Below are 20,161 nucleotides of genomic sequence, written 5' to 3'. Positions count from 1 at the left end.
TCATTGGTACGCAAAGGAGAGGGAATCTTCAGCTACCAGGTACATATAATTACGGTAGGTAGGTATATCGACAATTCCTATGGCCGCTAGATAATAAGATAATTGACTATAGACAATTTGCCTATGTGCGAAGTATTGACACGACAAGGCAAAATGTGCCTAATAAAACTCGTTTGTAGGTATTCCAATATTCCCTTGTGGGAGCGGTTGTAGTCGACCAAAGATTGCGATGGTGTTGTAATGATAGGTAAATTTGGTAGACAGAATGTGTCATTTTGACCTACGTCCGGCGATACTCTAAATAATTTCTCCATTCGTTACTGAAAATTGAAAGGGAAAATTAGTAGCAGAGCCGGTAGTTTTGAGGCTCCATCTCGGATGTGTCGATCGTCCAGATCTTGCTACGTAGCCGGCTATCAAGGAAGAGTAATGGTAGGCAACGAGGGAATCATGACGAGACATTTGCCTTCAGGCTTCAGCCCCAAACCTCAACGATTTCAAAATGTTTCGGCCCTAAGATAAAACATAGGATGGCAGCCACGGACTTGGTTACCGCGATAGGTAGCTGGTAACAAGTAAGCTTCATCAATGCAGTTGCTAACGCAGGTCAATGGTAATTCATAGGATGCGTGGCGCTTGTCTAGTAATGCGAGCGGAAGAAGGTATATGCAGAATTGCATCGGTAGCCGCTAACTCGCCTCTTACTAGGTGCCTAGTGTGTGTAAGAGTTAGTCGTCTTACTACAGCCTTAAACACCGACTTCACGCGACTAATCTGAAACTTGTATTGCGTGACACAGAAAATGGAAAGCGATGGTGATCGATACCAGTCCTCGATGGTCGGGATCATGCATTCTAGAATATCCAATCGCTAGTTTTGTCGTTTGCGCGTGGCCGGTTCAGCTCCGAACTTATAGTCGTCTTGCAGGGAGTTACATAATATGATCACAGGACTGTAATCGGCAGCATTGAGAATCGTTCTCATATCCGGATAGCTAAACCGACCACGAGTTTGTGTATATGTATGTGAGCCTCGTTGTTCTTAGTTGCCTACCTACTTGACAAAAGACAAATTGGTTCGATAAGTAATGTAGGTATACACGTATATGATAATCCTAAGCGCCGTCGATAGGTGGATTGGTGTTTTCTTCTTTCTAACTACGAAACGTTAAGGCCGAATGAGGAATGTGAAGTAAGCAACCAAGCGATGCTCAATTACGGATAAGTATATCGAAGACGAGGCCAATGGATCTGCGCGAGTTGGTAAAACAGTAGCATTGCCTAGAAAGGTTGGACGGATATTGCAGAACTTAGTAATTCTAGAAATGGTCTGGATGGGACAGTGTGATGTAAGTGAATCCCGGTTCCCCGTATCACACTTACTACCTGATCGAATAGGGATGGTTGGTGGTAGTGATGGTAGTGATGATGTTCCGGTTTGTTCCCATAGAGCGTGGTTTTTTATTCCAACGATCCCCGATCGCGGGATATGAAGGAGACGGTAAAGATGTTTCATTGAGAAATATAACTACGGTCATCACGTGACAACTTCTCCAATCGTTCCGAGGTCTCCATTGAATAACATTTACTGGGCTGCTGGGACCTGGGTACATTATTGCGGTACATCTTCGAATAATTCACTCGCAGTTGCCAATTGCCTCGAATTTACGTACATTTACGTACATTTACCCCATTCTAAACCTACGTTGGTACCCCTGCCCCTGACAAGCCTTGAACAAAAGAAGAAGAGAAGGGGAAAAAGTGCGGGGCCGGGACGCTTCTACCGACCCAACAACCTTGGAACCTTCGAATCTCTCCAAAAGCTCTCCCAAAGCTCCAAGACTCACGGGAACTTCGCAAGAATAACTAATTAGTTGGTAATCTTGGTATCAGACGTTGGCCGCGACCTCGTCTACCCTTTCGTCATATGTTCGCATCTCATTAAATCGTATGGCCTCCTCTCATCCGCCGCTTTTCCATATCGGATCGAATGGCGCCGAAGTCAGACACTGATTCAAGAGACGAGGAGCGCCTTGCTGCCTGCTTCAACTGTAAGAAATCAAAGCTGAAGTGTGTTCGTCCTAGCGGGTCTGCCACCTGTACTAGATGCACTCAGCGCTCAATTCAGTGTTCTGCACCGCTTTTTCATGTGGGACGACATAAGGGAGTAAAGAAGTAAGATCTGACGTTTGATATCTAATAATTATTCATTATTTATTATTTAATATCCAATACCTACCTATCCATTCAATGTTTCATATTCCAGTCGTCCTTTTGAAATCAGAGCGAAATCCAATTGACTAATTGTTTTTGTAATAGCAAACATTCGGGTTTAGAGAAGGCCGTTTTTCAGATAGAACAGGCCTTAAGAAGGTCGCACGCAGGCGCCATCGATCAGGTACAGACGGCAGAGCAAGCCACCGAATTGAGATTTCTACTCGAAAGGAGTAGGGAGCTTTTAAGTGGCCAAGATGGTCTACCACGGCGCATATCGCAAAATGGCATGGAACATGACCAAGCGTCCTTGTCTCCTCAGCAAACCTCTCCCTCGATAGGGACTTCGCCTTCACAAACCTGTTCGCGTGATGATCCAGCAGTACATACCAAGATTGAAGAAGACCAACTTAGCCTGGATGATGCCGAGAACCCGCTGCAATTGCTCGCCCGAACCTCCGAATTACTATCATCCATAACGCCACAGGTGCAAGGAAACGGAACGGGACGATTTCCCAAATCTGCCCCCAATCGGGGTACTGCTGGAGAAGGCGATGACTTACAAAAGTTCTTTGGCCGTTTTCAAGCACGACTAGATGTCGGCGAGGATTTGGACCCCATTGAATTAGGTCTCATCACACTTGCGGAGACCGAAGCACTATTTACCTAGTATGTTTTTGTTGCTTCGCCTTCGTATAATTTTGATACTAACCGACACCACTCCAGTTTCTACGAAAAACTCTCACATACGCGCTGGGGAATTGATCCTGTGGTGCACACGGTACAATTTGTTCGAAATCGCTCAGCATTCCTATTGACCTCAATAGCTGCCGCGTCCGCACTATTCTCACCCTCTATGGAATCATTATATAAGAGACTCTCAAACCATCGACAAAAACTCGCTGGCCTTGTTATGTCAAAGCGCTATAAATCCGTAGAGATCGTCCTGGCTTTCATGGTTAATATACCATGGATATCAGCTGGTGAGCATTGGGCAGATGACGAGACTTCGACCTACCTTTCCATGGCCTTAACAATAGCCTTGGACTTATCTCTTAATAAGATCATTTTGCCTTCATCTACGGAACCACGGAGCCCGAGAGATACCATTGCTACGTCTGATTGCATCTCTGGCCGAAAGGCGCTCAATATAGATGGGTTTAGCGATTTTGATCCAGATTCCCCGAGCGGCCAAAGGCTCTTGAGAAGAAGAGAACGCGCCTGGCTATCTCTTTTCGTTCTCGAAAGAGGGTAATAAGATCACAAAGTTTCGCTTACAAATAGTCGACTAATCCTGTTTATAGTGTATGCCTCGCGAGAGGAAGGAATTACGTTTTACCAATGTCGCCGCTCATTGAGAGTTGCGACCAGTGGCATCTAAGCGAGCTAGCAGATAGATGGGATGGCTCAATTGTGTCTGTCGCCGTTTTAAGGCGAGATCTGGTATTCACCCTCGTTTACCTAAAGACGAAAGACTAATAGGCTTACTTGATATTCATCATAGACGAACATAATTACAAAAGTAAGGGCAATATGCGACAGCTATGTTAATGGCAATAGCGAATCATCTGTCGTTGATAGGTATGTTTTCCGGTGCTCACAGCTAAGAGGTGTGCTCACATAAAGCGACCATAGAGTCAAAAGCGAAATCACTCTTTTCTTCGATAGATGGTACCAGACTTGGCCCGTACAATTAGGAGACCGTGAAAGTGAGTTTTCTATAGGTAAAAAATGAAGGGCGACTAGTATGGCTAACCAATGTAGAACTCTCATTACCTCCATATGTCGAGATCCTTGCCTCCCATACTCGGCTATCTCTATACAGTTCGGTGATCAACCATAGCACTGCTCCCACAGGGGCACGGCATTTCTTTCGCGCTGCTGGCCTCTCATCTGCGCTGAATGTCTTGAGGGTAGCCGTTCAAGGCGAGGGGCAGTTAAGATCCATGCCTAACAACACAGCCATCATGATATCCTTTGCCGCGTGTTTCGCGCTTAGGGTTAGTACTGTTGCTGATGGTAGGGGCTCCAGCCTAGCCCCTAGTATTAGGGCTTTAATAGCAGAGACTACGGATGTACTAGAAAGGATAGGATCGACCCCAATTCAAAGGAAAGGTCTTTCTTGTCTATTCGCCGGTCAACTGAGGCAGATACTAAAATATGCATCGCGGGCCTCGGAAAATACTCAGACTCTTCCGGAGTCAAATGGAGAGGTGGCTAAGAACGCTCCTATTTATGCTGACTTGGCCGCAGCCCACATGGCCAATCACCCCGGAGCAATGCAAATGCAAGTCCCGGCGACAACTCTACCGCCGGACTACTTGCTGTTCTCTACGATGTCTAACGAAAACCAGTTAGATGAAGCTATCCACAGTACCGACATTGGGCTTAACGCATTCTGGGAAGATTTTCAGTTTCAAAGTGCTGACTTGGACTGGATGGACTGGTCAACGTTCGGGACGTGAATGTATAAATTCTATATCTACGACATGAGTACACGGCACTTGGGCGTTCACGAGGGGTCACAGGGAAGAGCATCGCATGGTGTTGGAAATAGGAAACAGGAAACGGGATGGAAAGATTTTTGGATAATCCCGGTTCAATGCATTGTTTACTATATGCCGGTCTCTATACCAGGCTTAAGATTTTCAATGTCTCCTGAGAAGAGACCAGAAATTTAAATGGTTACACTCTGACAGGACCCTTCTCGCAGGTGATGCTACAAAATGTTGCAGACACGTTTTGGATGCGTCGACGAAGATTCAAGACATTTCAACCATAAAATCCGAGAGCTGAGGTTTACTAAAAAAAAAAAAAAAAAAAACACCAAAAAAACCACCCCCCAAAAGTGACATCCCACTCCAGGTGAGCTTCTAGAACAGAGCTCGAAGACTTCCACAATGCAGCCTAGATGTAGGATATCGTCCGTAGCGCAGCACTGTGGCGCCCGATGTAACGAGTTTTCCCTATCGCAACTGACAGGGGCACATTCGTTGAGGCCAAGCCAATATACGCTGTATGTACAATAAGGACCCTGGAATTGTGAGATATTCTATCGAGCGTAGTCATTGGTTAGGAGCATTACGCGGCAACATTCTTACTGCTCCCTTGCGTTCTCGATCACACACACCACGCGGAGCTTATCATGTGGTGGCACTGACGAAAGTGACAAATCACACGCTTGACCAGTCAGCCTCTCTCTCTTGTCTGTCTTGTCTAGTAATGAATTCGGTTCCCTGGTCCCCCCTGTTCCTCAGATTAGGTCAAAGAGCCGTCAGCCGTCGGGGATATATCAAACTCCGCAAATTGGCAGAGGAAGTTGGTACTTGTCCCCCGCAGCGACTCCGCGTTGCTAATGCTTGTATCTTGATTAGCTGCGAAGATCACCAACAGACCAACAGCTTACTGTCCGCGATACCAAGAACAGCCCAAGAACAGCCCAAGACAAAGGGCTTTACTTACCCCACACGCCAATTTCGATGGATTCAACGGCCTGCCGTTCTCCCCCTGGCTCCCCCCCAACTATCGCAAAAGGTAACCAATAATGTAGTAATCTAATTCCCCCGCAACATGACTGGAGTTCAATGTCCACGGTTCCTCGACGTGCTGACCTGTTAGTTGTATTACCCTGGCTGTTGGTGCGACTGGGTTTTTGCGAAGCTTTAAAGGTCGGTTGTACGGTGTCCCGAATAACAGAACAATCCACCTAACTTTCCTCTTTCCGTCATTCTTCTTTTTTCCTCTTCGGTTTGCGACACGGAAAGAAGAAAAGAGGAACAGCTTAGAACGATGCCGTCTTCAGAATCCGGCGAAATGTCGTCGAACAAGGCGACGGTGGAGGAGCTCGAGAAGGGGAGCGTGATCCAGGTTAGCTCTACCGAGAAGAACCTGACGCGTAGGGTCCTGTGGAAGTTAGACACGAGGTTCCGTCCAACCATTCCTTTCGCTTTTATTTCTCTCTTTGGAAAACGAGAAAAAAAGATTTCAAGAAGGAAGAAAGATACTTACAAAATAAAATAAAACTCGACAACACGTGATGGATTCTAATCATGAGAAAATAGAATCCTTCCGGTTCTTGCAGTACTGTTCCTCTGCTCGTTCCTGGATAGGACCAACGTGGGAAATGCGCGGCTGTACAATCTCGAGGGGGACATCGGCATCACGGACCACCAGTACGATCAAGGTCTCGCTGTCTTCTACGCGACGTACATCCTCAGCGAGATCCCGAGTAACCTGATCCTCAAGAAGCTCACGCCTCAGATCTGGCTACCATGCCTGACCTTCTTCTGGGGCGTGTCGGCTATGTGTCTTGGATTCGTACAGAACTTTGCGGGCTTCGCTGGCGTTCGTGCGCTTCTTGGGTCAGTTCATTCCTCCTGCATCCGAGACTGTTTCACCACCTTTGCTTTGTTCATTTCCGCTTCCCAATCGGCTTCACTCCTTGCATAGCAGGGGCAGCTTCTCGTTTGCGAAGACCAATTGCTGATTCGCACGATGCAGACTTACCGAAGGTGGTCTACTACCTGGAATTGTAAGTGACCTGCTTTCAATATTATTAGTTAGGTATGAATATATTGTAGCTTACAGGTGACATAGGTCCTATATTTGTCGACCATCTACACGAGAGGTGAACTCGCCCTGCGCATCGGCGTCTTTTACACAGCCGCGTCCTTGTCAGGCGCATTTGGAGGTATGTCCTTCCTTTAAAATTGCCTAATGAGAAGATCTCGTCGTTCAAGATCAAATCTGACGCATCGTAGGCCTATTAGCTCGTGGGATAGCTGAGATAGGCACTCGGGGTGGCCTGAATAAGTGGAGATGGATCTTCGTCATTGAGGGTCTCTTCGTGAGTTGCTGTCCATTCTGCGATACGCGACCAGCGAATAAATGCTGACAATTTCAAAGACGGCCCTCGTCGGAATTGCTGCTTACTTCCTGCTTCCTAACGGTGTCGCTTCGGCTAAATTCCTGACTCCCGAAGAGCGTGAATTCGCTGTTAATCGGCTTCATGCCTCCAGTGGTACCGGCGACGGCAACCATCGTGAAAAGTATATTTTGACCACTCCCCATTGCATTTGATATGACATTGTATTGACGAAATTTCAGGGAGGCTTCTGAGAGGTTCGCCTGGTCTGAGGTGATTCGTGGTGTCTTCAGTCTGCAGACTTGGTTCACAGCCTGTGCATACTTCGGTATTCTTAGTGGTCTTTACAGTTTCGGTCTCTTCGTAAGTGATATATCACTTAGCCACTCTTCTCTGGTATGTTGTTCTAATAATAAACCATTAGCTTCCGACAATCATTTCAGGATTAGGATACACTGCAGACGAAGCTCAGCTGTGGTCCGTTATCCCCTACGCGGTGGCTTCAGTAATCACAGGTATGTATATCATATCACCTGGTGGTTTTCTGCTATTGATATGAGACTTACCATGACTAGTCATTACCGCGTTTATCTCCGATCGATTCCGTGTCAGAGGTCCCGTTATGCTCTGCTCGCTACCGTTGGCGATTATTGGATACGGTGTGATTGCTAACACGAAGAACGATAAAGTCAAATACGGCATGACTTTCCTCATGGCTACCGGTCTTTACAGTAGCGTGCCACCAGTTCTGGGTTGGCTCTCGAACGTAAGTCGTTTCCTTAGCACCCCCTCGAGGATATCAACGCCTCAATCAACGCCTCAATCCATGTCCGTGCATAATGCCATCCACGTGCTAACAATAAACCGCGTAGAACTCTGCCGGTCACTACAAGCGCGCTACGACGAGCGCGCTGCAGCTTGCCATTGCGAACTGTGGTGGATTCGTCGCCGTCTTCATTTACCCGAAGTCCCAAGGACCGGCATACTATGAAGGCCACACCATTATTATGGGATTGCTGTGTGGTGGATGGTTCTTGTGAGTTATTTAACCCCGTCGAACGTCGTGAGACTCCTAGTTGTCTAACAAATCTCCAGAGTCGCTTGTAATGTGTTATACTGCTGGAAGATCAACCGAGATAAGGCGAATGGCAAGTACGACAAGTACCGCGGGTTCGGTGACGACCGTGATCCGGCATTCAAGCTGGTTCTATAAATTATCGATGGGCTGAGTGAGAATGAGGGGAAGGTTAGCAAACATGTGTTTTATGGGGAGTCGGTAACGATATAGCCACGACGGAATCATCTTATGCAAGGAAAAATTGGACCAACTTACCTTGGCATGAGTCTAAAGGGAAGGTTGGTCTCGTTTTAAGTCCCTCACTGAGGTATTTCACCAGATACCCGCATGGTTTCATGAAACTTCACGATATACTGAGATATCCATGGGAATTATATGAGATACTTTTGAGTATAGGCTAACGATAGGCCAACGATAGGATTATGGGTATTATAGAATTGGTATTCAGGGGTTTCCTGGAGTTTTGAACACTTTACGTAACAACTGGGAAATATAATATCTTTATAGTTGTGATGTTTTTGTCGGTTCTTCAGCGGTAGCTTGGCCCTCTTGGCCTTCTTGGCTAACATTTAGGAGTACCCATATTATACTCAAATCCGTCTTCATCCTGCTACTTAAGTTCATTTTTTGAAGCTTATAAGTTCTATCTAAAAACACATGATACTCTCGTGAGCATGCACATGTGTTACCGGCATCATAAATATTACCCGAGGATCGAAGACTAGGACTAATGGATGGAACCCCAGCAGCTATTAACTGGTTATTTCTAGGGCCATTTGTTCCTGAATTAGCGCCTCGATATAGTGGGCTGTAAGTAAAACAAGCCGCCAAAGCTAGGATATTTTAGGTGATATGAATGAGATCTCGGGGGTTCTTGAACCACCGAATTCTTTCTTCAGGGATCTTTACCGCGGCATACTTTCGGAATCAACAAGGTGACAGCTCCCTTGTAACGAACATTCATAACGAACACCTTAGGTACATGAATTATCCACCTAAGGTCGCCTAGGAGACAAGTAGAATATTTAATTCATAAGCTGATGACGTCGGATTTTGTTTGAAAGACAATTGCGGCAAGCAAAGTCGACGAACGATCAGAGAGAGCAAAGATGTCAAAGCTTTCAAATACCGTCAAGGCGCTCATCAATGCCAGCCACGCGAGTCCGTGGTACACTCCCTCGTCAGCAGGTGTGCAAACGGCGTTGACGAAATTCGCGAGTGATGCAGCAGAGAGGAAAGTTGGATTACCCGCCTGGGTAACGTTGTCGGTAGGTGAAATTTACTTGTTTTTCTTCCTCAAAGAAGCAAACGACTAAACAAAACACCAGACCGCCGTCTCGGCAACACTGAACTGCCCTGAGGCCATGACACAAATCTTTAACCTCGCCAACTCAACGCCCACACCAGACTCACCGCGCACGCCGGCCCAAAACGCCGAGCTAATCCGCGAAGTCGGGCTCAAGTGCATATCCTTCAACGGCATCCCGCGGAGCATCAACACGCTTGGCGCCTTCTACGCCAGCCTACCAAAAGATGTCGCATCCGCGTTGAGCACGACGCCAACGCGCGAGCTAACAACGGATAACCTCGAAATCCGCAAGAAGGACGGCCTCGCCCTCTGGGACTCCGTGTACCTCGGCTTCGAGCGCAAGCTTCTCGATAGGCTAGCCCAGTCGCATCCGGACTTGCCCGTGCACATTCTTAACGGGCATTATTCGAACTTGTTGTCGAACCCACGGGGCGCAAATGCGCCGGCGAAGGTCGGTCGCGTGCTCACTTCGCTGGTGGCCGTTGCGTGTTTGCGCGCGCAAACGGGTTGCGGGCCGCAGGTTGTGTCGCACGTCTTCGGGCTGCGCAAGGCGTACGAGAATGGGGGTGCGCATGCCGAGGGCGAGGAGCCCGTGGAGGGTGGCCCGTGGTTGGCTACTGAGGATGGGAATGTTTGGTTGTTGGAGAATATTGATAAGTTGGTGACTGTGATTACTAGTGGTGAGGGTACTACGTTTGCGCCTGGAATACGGCCGAAGTTATGAGAAGGAGGTGAGACGAGATGAGAAGAATGAAGCGCTGGTACGAGTTCTGGAGAATGGATGATGGATGAAATGTATCTACATATATCATGTACACAAAAGTCTCGATCACGAGATGATGTATTGTTTACTTTCCTAGGCAAGTGTCCACTAGGTATCTTTATCTCATCTTAATAGGCGAGAAATAGTAACGAATTAAGCTAGGTACAGTCATATTAGGTACCTGTCAACGAAGACGCTTGTTTATACATCAAAATGCTCCTAATCGCCAGTCCTACCTCTACACTGTGTATATACAATAGATATCCCCTGGCCTATTCCTTCTCATCTCATCCCACCTCTTCTCTTCTCATCTCTTCATGTCTAAAATGTCTTTAGATTATCTATGACCTCAAACTCAGCATCAGTCTTGGCCTTCACAGTTTTCAAATCAACACCCTCGGCAATCTCAGTGAGAGTCAAACCGCCATTGATACGGTCAACCTGGAAGACGGCTAGATCTGTGATAATGGTGCTAACGACACCCTTACCTGTAAGGGGCAGTTGACAGTCCTGGACGATCTTACTCCGTCCTTTCTTGTCGACATGCTCCGTAGCCACCACAATCTTGGTGTGATCGGGGTTCGACACAAGATCCATAGCGCCGCCCATCCCCTTGAATACGCGTCCGGGAATCATATAGTTGGCGAGGTCTCCTGAGGCCGATACCTGGAAAGCGCCCAGAATCGACACATCAACATGGCCGCCCCGAATCATACCGAAAGACTCGGCCGAATCAAATGTCGATGCTCCCGGTAAAAGTGTCGTCGTCTCTTTGCCCGCATTGATTAGGTCCGGATCTGCGTCTTCTTTCGTCGCCGGGTATGGGCCCATGCCTAAGATTCCGTTCTCAGATTGCAGCCAAACTTTGGTGTCCTCGGGCAGATACGAAGCAGCTAATGTTGGGATGCCGACTCCGAGGTTGACGTAGTATCCATCTAGTAGCTCCTTCGCCGCACGGCGGGCGATGCGATTCCGTGAGTCAAGCGTGGTAGGTTTGCCAGAAGCGGACTCGTCTGATTTGGGTGGCGCTACTTTCAAAACTTCAAAGTTCTTGGGTGCCGTTGCCGGAACAATGCGATCGATGAAGATGCCGGGTAAGTCGACTACGTCCGGATCGATAGACCCAATGGGCACAATATTTTCTGCCTCGACTATGGCTATGCGGGCTGCCTTGGCCATGAGACCTGCGTATGTCTTCGTTGTGTGTCTAATAGCGAGCGCACGTTAGTATCATGTACTGTGTGAAAAGACTAAAAGTGACAATTGAGATAGACTTACTTGAATACGCAATTTCCAGCTTCGTCAACCTTCCACGCTCTCAAAATAGCTACATCGCCGGGAAGCGCCGTCTCCATAATATAAGACTTGCCATTGAAAACCCTCGTCTCTTTCGGCTTGCCCTTCTCAAGAACAGCTTCAGGGGTAAACCTCACGGGTATCTCGCCTGTTTCGATGAAAGTCTTCCCACCCGTTGCCGTATAGAACGCCGGAATTCCAGCACCAGCCGCCCTCAATTTCTCTGCTAGCGTACCTTGCGGACATAGCTCGACAGCTATCTTTCCCGTAAGGTATTGTTTCTCGAGTTCTTTGTTCGATCCTAAGTATGAGAGAATGATGCGATTCAATCGTCCATCTTGTGTGAGAAGAGCTAAGCCGTGGTCGCCGGAGCCGGCATTGTTGGAAACGGCTGTCAGGTCCTTAAGGCCTTTCTTATGGATCGCTTGAATGAGAGTTTCTGCGCGATTTCGCCGTTAGCAATTTATACGTATTAGGTATTAGCAATATGAACCGGATCTTCTTCACTCAAGAAATGCTGGATTGAGAACCGTATTGCTTCGTACAGCGGCTATTTCGTTTGTTACGTACCAGCAACACCGCATAACCCGAAACCAGCGCTGAGGACAACAGCGCCATCTTTCAAGTCTGCGACAGCTTCGTCCGCGGACTTGAAGACTTTAGAACCGCCCCGTGGCGCTTTCGCGGGTGCTTCAGTGGAGTAATACCGGTATGATCGCACAAGGCATGGCTTAAATCTAGAGGTCGAGGCGATCGTGGCGCTGGCAGCACTATATTGCCGTCGCACGCAGGGCACAGCCCATCGGTGTGAAAGCTGGACCGTTGTCCGTAGAAGCGCACTCCGCGGACGCGCCATCTTGGAGGGAGGGAGGGGCAGAGGGGTAGCTAGGTAAGAGAGGATGTTCAAGGATCAAAATCGAATGGGATCATTTGCGCCCGTTCGTGCAATTCGTGTTGCGTATATCTTCTTATTCCTTTTTTCTGTGTCCGTTAACGGAGCTACCTACCTAGTACCTAACCACGAGGAAATTAATAAAGCGAATGAATAAATTGGGTTTATTTTATTATCGTGACGAAATAGGATTTCACCGAGGTTCGTTTTCGGTGTTCTCTGGCTAACTATTCGGGAGCTTTCATCGGCTGTTGATTTATGCCCGCCACGATCGACGCGCGCTCTCTTCCGCTTCCCGCTTCTCCGACTCATCGGGTGAGTATTACGCGAGAACAGGGAGGACAAAGAAAGGATACCTACCTACCTAGTACCTAATGGAAGATCTAATAATAACCCCTAGCTCAAGGGACTAAGTTAGTCGCATGTCTCAGTGTACCTATGCTAGGTATGCATTACGTCAACTTCAAATCCTTTACCTAACTCGATACATCAGCAACATTTCAAAGACCCAAAATCGTTTAGTACAACTGTTTTAATAAATTCGTTTTCCTATTAGACCTCTCTTTATGAGAATGGTTCGCTATTTCAACACCGGAGTATGAGAATCTTGTTATTCCACCCAAAGGAAAAGGGGGTGCTGAATCTGAAATAAGGAGGATAACATAGGTAGTAAGAGTCTACAGAGTCATATCCAGTCCATATAAGTTATATTTACCTAGGAAATCCAGTTGAGACGACCTGCCGCCCCCGGTGGTACCTCAGGTAGGTACATATGCAATGCAGAAATGAACCCCTCCAAAACGAGATCAGTATAAATGCACATGGTATCCGTATCGCCCGCCATCTAACTAACGCCCAATGCTCTCTACTTTAATGCCGTATAAGGTCGATAATTGGTCGGCATCCACGATTCCCTTGCCGTCGAACAGCCACTTGGGCTTGTTCATATTGAAGGCGATCTTGCTCCAATCAAGCCTTTCCTTGGGCCGATCTTCGCCCGAGTTTCCTGCTGTCGAGTACCCGCTGGTCTTTATGAGTCCGCAGTCAGGACAATCGCTCTCACAATTGGGTTCCGGTTTATAGCGCTGCAAAGGGTCGTTATCAGGTACCGGGGCGGTAGTACTCAGGAGATATTTGTGGATAGCTAGAATCTCCGTCTCTGTTGGCCCTTTTGTGAGATCTATAATAGGTCGAGGATCGATATCTCTCTTCTTTTCTATTTTGACAGTAGGCTTCGCTTTCACAGAGGACATCTTACACAGCTTCGTGGATGGTGTTGTCCGGAATTCATCGAACTCAGTCGTTATGAGGATGGCATGGGTACCGTCGCAGGCGGTGTAAGGACTCGAATAAATCTCGATCGGACCTCCGTCTTCTTTCAGTGCAGCTCTGCCGTCAAGAAGTTCCTTGATTTCAGCTCGGACAACCACGGGGTTACAGCACGGATCAAATATAGCAATTTCCCTAGGACCCTCTTCGAGAAGGGTCTTGACGACCTCGAGTGCGGGCGATTCTCTCGTATCAGACGTGTTGGCCTTAAATGCGTATCCGAGCAAGGTGATCTTCTTGCCCACTAATGTGTTGTTTAGACAGCTGATCACTCGCCTGGAAAATCGATCGCGTTGGTATTCGTTCATCTTGACCACCTGTCGCCAGTACTCGCCTACTTCCTCGAGACCGAGAGATTCGGCCAAGTAGACTAGACTAAGGATGTCCTTTTTGAAGCAGCTCCCGCCAAAGCCAATGCCTGCCTTGAGAAACTTATCGCCGATTCGAGGGTCGTAACCGATAGACGCCGCTATCTCGTCGACATTCGCTCCCGTCTTCTCGCAGATGGCAGATATCGAGTTGATGCTGCTAATTCGCTGCGCCAGCATGGAGTTGGCCACGAGCTTAGACAACTCCGATGAATAGACGTTAGTGGTGACGATGCGTTCTCGCGGAACCCATGCCGCATAGACATCTGCCAAGGCTTCGGCGGCCCAGCGGCCGGATGCGGTCGTCGAAGATCCGATAAGTACACGATCGGGAAACATGAGATCTTTCATCGCTGTACCGGCAGCCAAGAATTCAGGGTTGGACAGGATTTCAAAGTGGACGTTCGGACGATGAACCGCCATCTGTTGGGATGATTAGCCAACCAAGTTCACGCCTTCATAGGTATTCAAACCAGTGAATAGTAGACTTTATCTTACAGTTCTTCGAACAAGATCGGCTGTCCTGCATGGAACGGTTGACTTCTCTACAATGATAATCCCTGGCCGAGCATGTTGGGCGACCTCGCTAGTAACGGCCTCAAAAGCAGTCATATCGGTAGCAATTCCCGCTCCAGTGCCTCTTGTCTTAGTCGGCGTGTTGACCGCAATGAGGACGATATCTGCCTCCGCAATAGTCCGCGCTACTTGTGTTGAAAAGAATAAGTTCGGTTGCCTCTCTGGTAAAACTGCCCAGTTGCTATGATGCAGTTGGTCGCAGTTGAAGACTTGCTCGCTCTCCGGGTGGTTGAAAAAATAACATTTTCTAGATCCATCGCGGGTAATGCGGACGATCTCTCCTAGTCCTGGCTCGTAGATGGGCAAATGCGCCGAATTCCATCTTCGGATTCGCTGCACATTCTTGTCGACAACAGTAACACGAAGCTGTGGGTTTTGCAAGGCAATAACCGCAGCAGTAGGACCGCCTACATCACGATTTAGTTTCTAGGCGCATAATGACAATAATAATACGTTGGCAGTAATGGCAATGCGCAGCAGTGCTAAGAGGGCAGGGGACAGGACAACTAACCAACATAACCGGCACCCACACAACATATGTTCAAGATAGGACGCGTTAAGTCTGCCATGGCGGAATTCAATACTCTAGGTAGGCCGGCGCGTTCAAGATCGGCTGTCAGTTCAGCAGCAAGTAAAGGACTAGAAGTTGAGCCTTCGTCAGGAGTGGTCGGAGCTGTCGAAGCACCATCAACATATGCAACAACTTCTTCAGCTTCCGTGGCTGATACTTGGACAGAACCCATGGCGCTTAAATATTGTCGAGTATTAGGGGCGATAGTTTGAGGATGTCCTTTATAAAGTGATAGTCCGGGGAATTTGAATCTTAAATCGATTATAGAAGCTATAAGACCGCCTTTTCTCTTCTTTGAAACTTTCGTTCTGTGATGATGAGAACTCAAGAAATCAATAGTCACGGCGTCTTTAAAGCTCCCCTTAAAAATAGACATACGAGTAAGTCGCACGTCAGACTAAGGAGGTACTGGGTAGGTAAGTTCTAAGTTCGTTATTATCTTGTCGTAAGATAATAGTAAAAAGGTAAAGAGGTAGCTGGAAATAAGGGGAGCGTGACTGCTTACTCAGGAAGCAATAAGATTTCGTGAGCAGCTGAAAATGTAGATGGAGGCGTAGTAGCTGCCGAGAAAGATGATTTTGAGAGAAGGGGACCCTCTAGATAAGAATAAACTAGGTCAAGTACGACAGCATCGAGACTTGGGTAGGGTCAGAACGCCACTTGACCATGAAAGACACATGCGGCGTTTAAGAGCTTACCTCCTAGTAGCTAGCCTTCTCGAGAGAACAGCAAGGAACAGCAAGGTACATGATATATGACCTAGCCTAGGTAGTAATAGATGTGCGATCGCGTCGAACTTCTACCGGATCCCTCGTTGCATGCGCAGGTGGCGGATCTAGACGCGGAGCCAGTGTTCTGCTTAAATTTGTGCCACGAGCCGAACTTGTGTCGGATCGGGGTAGAAGGGAGGGGGGGAGAGTCAGATAGGAAATCCAGGGAAGTTCAGGTCTCAGGGGACAATGGATATGTCAAGTGGCATCCCATCCAACGTACAATAGTGTTTGGCGAACGGTACGGATGCCACGCGTACTGGTACTGTGCTCACTACCTAGTACCTAGTCCATGTTGAGTAGATTAGAGTAGAGTAGAGTATAGTATACCCACCTAGGTAAGTGATGTTTACGCATCATACTACTAGGTAGATGCTACTAGGTATCTATATATATTGCGACAGTTGCGATAACGGTCGTACTTGGGCTGCATGGAAGCAAACATGCATGTCCTGCTAAGACCTATACAGGTCTACGCAAGATCCACCAAGGGTTGGGTCGCAGCCCAGACAAGAACGTTTACACATATGTAAGGTACCTTGCCTTCATACCCATTACGGGGGAAAGGATGGGGAGGATGAGAGTGGGAATGGGAATCGATGTGGGAGACTTCCCACAACTTCACGACCGAGGATATCATAGCAGAATAACGCCTACACTTGAAGTAGACGGGATAAGAGGTTACTTGAGAGTCACTCGACAGTCTCGACTTTGGAGATTTCGATAATACTAGATTTAGTGATGCGAGTTAGTATCTGGCTGCTGACAGACAACTTAAGCCGTTCAAGAATATCTGATCACTTACTTAATATCGTAGCTCGGCGAAACTATAACATCATAAATGCTTAGGACTTGGGTAGGTGTATACCGGATTATCACCGTACACATACAGTGCTTGAAAGTACCTTGTCTTCCTTTTCCTTACCAACGTAAGGTCAGATATATCAGCCGTACGACGAACTGGAAATCTCAATCTCTCTTCTCATCTGGAGGTAAGAGCCGAAGAAAATGAGAAGTAAAAAAAAGTAAAAAAGGTAAAAAGTAGAAAAAAGGTTACTCTAACGACGGTAGTGCAAGGTGCTTTTCGCGAATAGATAGCCAACAGATAAGCCTTCCAGACACACGAGGGGGTGATCAGGGATGCTAATTCGTACATGATAGAGACGAGACGTGCGCCAATCTGCGCCAATCTGGATAACCTCAGATAATAACGTGCATGTGACACTTTGCAAAAAAAAGATCATATCTTGGACAAACCCAATCACTGACCTAGATGCCTACTAGGTAGGTAGGTACCTACTGCTAAGCTGTAAGGTTTGTAGGACCCCGGATTTCTCTTGCAGCTTGTCCATGTACGATGTGGATCTGAAGTTGTTCAAGGTTCCTACAGAGTTCCCATCAAGAAAATGTGCCGACGACGAAGAATCTAATTGGACCAGATTGGTGCGTAGATTCCTTCGCGTGTGCTGCCACCTGAGCTTATCATTGGACCAGTTCATTCGAAGAAGGGACGGGAAGCCAAAAAGGGTAATTACTAGGCAGGTTAAAAGAAGAAGAAAGATCCACGGACCAGATTAGAGTTTCTTTTAGGGTCGAGCTGGGCTGCTGGGTTACAGCCGTTTAGTTGAGTTGCGGGTTAGTTACTTCGTTCGGTTTTTAGCTTTCAACTCACTTGTCCGAAATACTCCTGAAAAAAAAAATAAGATCAGATAAAATTATTTGAGTAAAAAAGGAAAAAGAAAAAAAAAAGAAGAAAAAGGTGTTATAAATCAGTAGGCACCTTATCTTACTTACCATTATCAAGCTACCAAAAACACGTAGCTTGAGATGCGTGACTATGATAGGACTGTTGGTCTTGTGGCCACCCGGAGCAGAGAAAAAGGTGAAGATGACTCAAAGTTACCGTACCATCACATCAGCCCCGTGAACCCCATATTCAACCACCAGTGACTAGTATCTAGTCACGACGAACCTTGAAGCTATATACAGCTGTGGCTGATTGTAGACAAACTCTACCCAACTTTAGCACTCGCCACAAATATCTATTGTTATCAGTATCATGAGGATATTTCACGTTGCCCTCCCATCTCTATTGTGCTGCCGTTGACCTTGGGAACCTTTACCACATACAACTTTTCCCCATATACACCTTTTACATCTCACATCAACTATTCTACATATTTTCTTGACTACAATACTTCTGGTCCATCTTTCAGCTAATAAATACCCAACGTAGGTATGTGTGTCGCTATGAACTACCGCCTTGGAGACTGACATGCCTAGAAGTATTAGTTACAACAAGCTTTGTCAAAGACCTTAGATACCCGCTTAACTGGGGTAAAAGAATATTATCCGTTTGGTGCTTTATTTAAGCTTCAAAGTCCCAAGATATTTGGTAGCGATGGCAGAGAGAACTCACGACCTTAACGTCTTCCCGTCCGGCTTAGGCGGGAAGCGCATCCTGCTATGCACGGAGAGTCTTGGTCCTGTCAACGGTGTATCGCGCACTACTAAGATGTTAGTGGATCACTTGCGATCTAATGGAGCTCTCGTAGCAGTGGTCGCGCCCTACAACCATACCAAAGTGAACACCTTCAACCCGATCAGCTCTCCTGTCGACTGTCCATTTTACTATGAGGAAGTACGCCTATCTGGGTATCCGTTACCCTTCAACCCAGAGCTTTCCGTGGCTTATCCCGTACGACTTTCCGAGCTGTATAGACGTACGTTCGGAGGGCCACCAGATCTCATCTACTTAGCTAGTCCCGCATCTTTGGGCTTTCAAGTGATGCTGCAGCTACGGCAATATACAAAGGAGTTACAAGTGCCCATCATCTGCAATTTTCAGACCGACCTAGCCGGGTATTGCTCTCTTTTGTTTCCCTGGCCGCTAGGTAAAATCGCGAATGAAGTCTTCGGTTTCGTACAGGGTTATCTCTTCCGCGATACGTCGGTCAAGACAATATTTTACCCTAGCACATTCGTCAAGACGTACCTAACATCAGTCAACGTACCATCTGATAAGATGGAGGTGCTGAGACGAGGAGTCGAAACTAAGGGTTTCAGTCCGGCCAAGAGAAGCGAGCAGCTAAGGAAGGAATGGGCGCCGAATGGGGAACCCATCCTATTCACCTGCTCGCGATTGGCGGGCGAAAAAGGGTTTGCGTTCCTCGCTGATGCGGCAAGGGAGTTAGATAACAGGGGAATGGAATTCAAGCTCGTCATCGTCGGCGGGAATCGTAACTCGGTCGTCGAGCAAGAAGTCAAAGACATGTTCGCGCCGCTCCAGAAGAAGAACAAGGTGATCTTTCCCGGCTTCAAGATTGGAGAGGAGTTGATGACGCATTATGCCTCGGCAGATATCTTCCTTCATTGCTCCATCACAGAGACGTTCGGGCTTGTGGTGTTAGAGGCGATGGCGAGCGGTGTTCCGGTTATCGCAAGGGACGAAGGAGGACCGAGCGATATCATCGAACATGGGAAAACTGGATATCTCGTCCGGCCTGACGACTTGGATGACTTTGTGCAGAAGGTGTTGAAGCTCGGCCATGACACGATTACCCGTGAACAGTTTGCCTTAGCGGCTCGCACATTTGCTTGCGAGGCCACCTGGGAGAGGGTAAGCAACAAGGCGGCCTGGCAGATGCTCGACACGATCGAGAAGTTTGACCAAAACAAGAAGAAGAGTGCATTACCGACGACGCGGTTTCCTATCTTCGGATGGTTACTTCTAAGCGGGCCCGTACGACATTTCCTGCTCCCACAGATTATCAAGGCGAAATTGGCGTGGGCATTATCTATCATTTTCTCCTTCTGGGTCGTTGTTGGTAGTTATCTTGTCTTTGCGGATGTCGGTCATTTGGTGAAGACTTACTCGCCACGAGCTCTTTCTTGGCTGAAGTTCATAACTCGTGGTTAGGGTACCTGTCGAGTATCTCGCTAAACTGAACCACCTACCTTTTCATGAACATACCTATTTACCGCCTCTCCTTATTTCTTACGCTATACCCATCTTGCGAGGTGCATCTCGAAGCGCATACTATATCGTTATTTCTTAACAGCATCGAGGTAATAAATTACGCCTCGGTAGGATTCTAAGGCATATTACTGGATCGATAGTTTGAATAGGCCA

General features: G+C 47.4%; 6 protein-coding genes across 6 annotated transcripts; 4 read left to right on the top strand and 2 right to left on the bottom strand.

The window, feature by feature from the left end:
- Positions 1–1,491: 1,491 nt before the first annotated feature.
- Positions 1,492–4,967, top strand: GGS22DRAFT_174742 (uncharacterized protein). Its single transcript, XM_047963142.1, has 7 exons — positions 1,492–2,174; positions 2,319–2,882; positions 2,940–3,464; positions 3,518–3,656; positions 3,718–3,794; positions 3,849–3,922; positions 3,978–4,967. Exons 1-7 carry the CDS (start codon positions 1,990–1,992, stop codon positions 4,676–4,678), a joined length of 2,265 nt encoding a protein of 754 aa, XP_047814413.1. The 5' UTR covers positions 1,492–1,989; the 3' UTR covers positions 4,679–4,967.
- Positions 4,968–5,291: 324 nt separating this feature from the next.
- GGS22DRAFT_174740 (MFS general substrate transporter) lies at positions 5,292–8,763 on the top strand. The gene is made up of 12 exons (XM_047963141.1): positions 5,292–5,747; positions 5,832–6,136; positions 6,275–6,574; positions 6,714–6,744; positions 6,810–6,903; positions 6,974–7,059; positions 7,119–7,261; positions 7,320–7,440; positions 7,502–7,592; positions 7,653–7,843; positions 7,950–8,113; positions 8,173–8,763. The coding sequence occupies exons 2-12, from the start codon at positions 6,003–6,005 to the stop codon at positions 8,288–8,290; spliced, it is 1,473 nt and encodes a 490-aa protein (XP_047814412.1). The 5' UTR covers positions 5,292–5,747; positions 5,832–6,002; the 3' UTR covers positions 8,291–8,763.
- A 311-nt stretch (positions 8,764–9,074) lies between these two features.
- On the top strand, positions 9,075–10,425 carry GGS22DRAFT_174736 (mitochondrial protein). Its single transcript, XM_047963140.1, has 2 exons — positions 9,075–9,423; positions 9,484–10,425. The coding sequence occupies exons 1-2, from the start codon at positions 9,265–9,267 to the stop codon at positions 10,186–10,188; spliced, it is 864 nt and encodes a 287-aa protein (XP_047814411.1). The 5' UTR covers positions 9,075–9,264; the 3' UTR covers positions 10,189–10,425.
- Positions 10,411–12,584, bottom strand: GGS22DRAFT_174734 (putative coenzyme A transferase). The gene is made up of 3 exons (XM_047963139.1): positions 12,094–12,584; positions 11,506–11,962; positions 10,411–11,434 (listed from the first exon to the last, which is right to left on the bottom strand). Exons 1-3 carry the CDS (start codon positions 12,377–12,379, stop codon positions 10,549–10,551), a joined length of 1,629 nt encoding a protein of 542 aa, XP_047814410.1. The 5' UTR covers positions 12,380–12,584; the 3' UTR covers positions 10,411–10,548.
- Positions 12,585–13,263: 679 nt separating this feature from the next.
- GGS22DRAFT_182261 (nucleotide sugar dehydrogenase) lies at positions 13,264–15,257 on the bottom strand (the record flags this gene model as incomplete). Its single annotated transcript, XM_047963947.1, has 3 exons — positions 13,264–14,535; positions 14,611–15,095; positions 15,200–15,257. The coding sequence occupies 3 exons, from the start codon at positions 15,255–15,257 to the stop codon at positions 13,264–13,266; spliced, it is 1,815 nt and encodes a 604-aa protein (XP_047814409.1).
- A 2,635-nt stretch (positions 15,258–17,892) lies between these two features.
- On the top strand, positions 17,893–20,098 carry GGS22DRAFT_83199 (glycosyltransferase family 4 protein). The gene is made up of 2 exons (XM_047968221.1): positions 17,893–18,265; positions 18,313–20,098. The coding sequence occupies exon 2, from the start codon at positions 18,431–18,433 to the stop codon at positions 19,946–19,948; it is 1,518 nt and encodes a 505-aa protein (XP_047814408.1). The 5' UTR covers positions 17,893–18,265; positions 18,313–18,430; the 3' UTR covers positions 19,949–20,098.
- The last annotated feature ends 63 nt before the right edge of the window (positions 20,099–20,161 follow it).

The sequence above is a fragment of the Annulohypoxylon maeteangense genome (assembly GCF_022496945.1).
Source record: "Annulohypoxylon maeteangense strain CBS 123835 unplaced genomic scaffold GGS22scaffold_25, whole genome shotgun sequence".
Classification (NCBI taxonomy): Eukaryota; Fungi; Ascomycota; class Sordariomycetes; order Xylariales; family Hypoxylaceae; genus Annulohypoxylon; species Annulohypoxylon maeteangense.
Note: the sequence above shows the minus strand (reverse complement) of the source record. Positions and strands in the feature narration are given on the sequence as shown.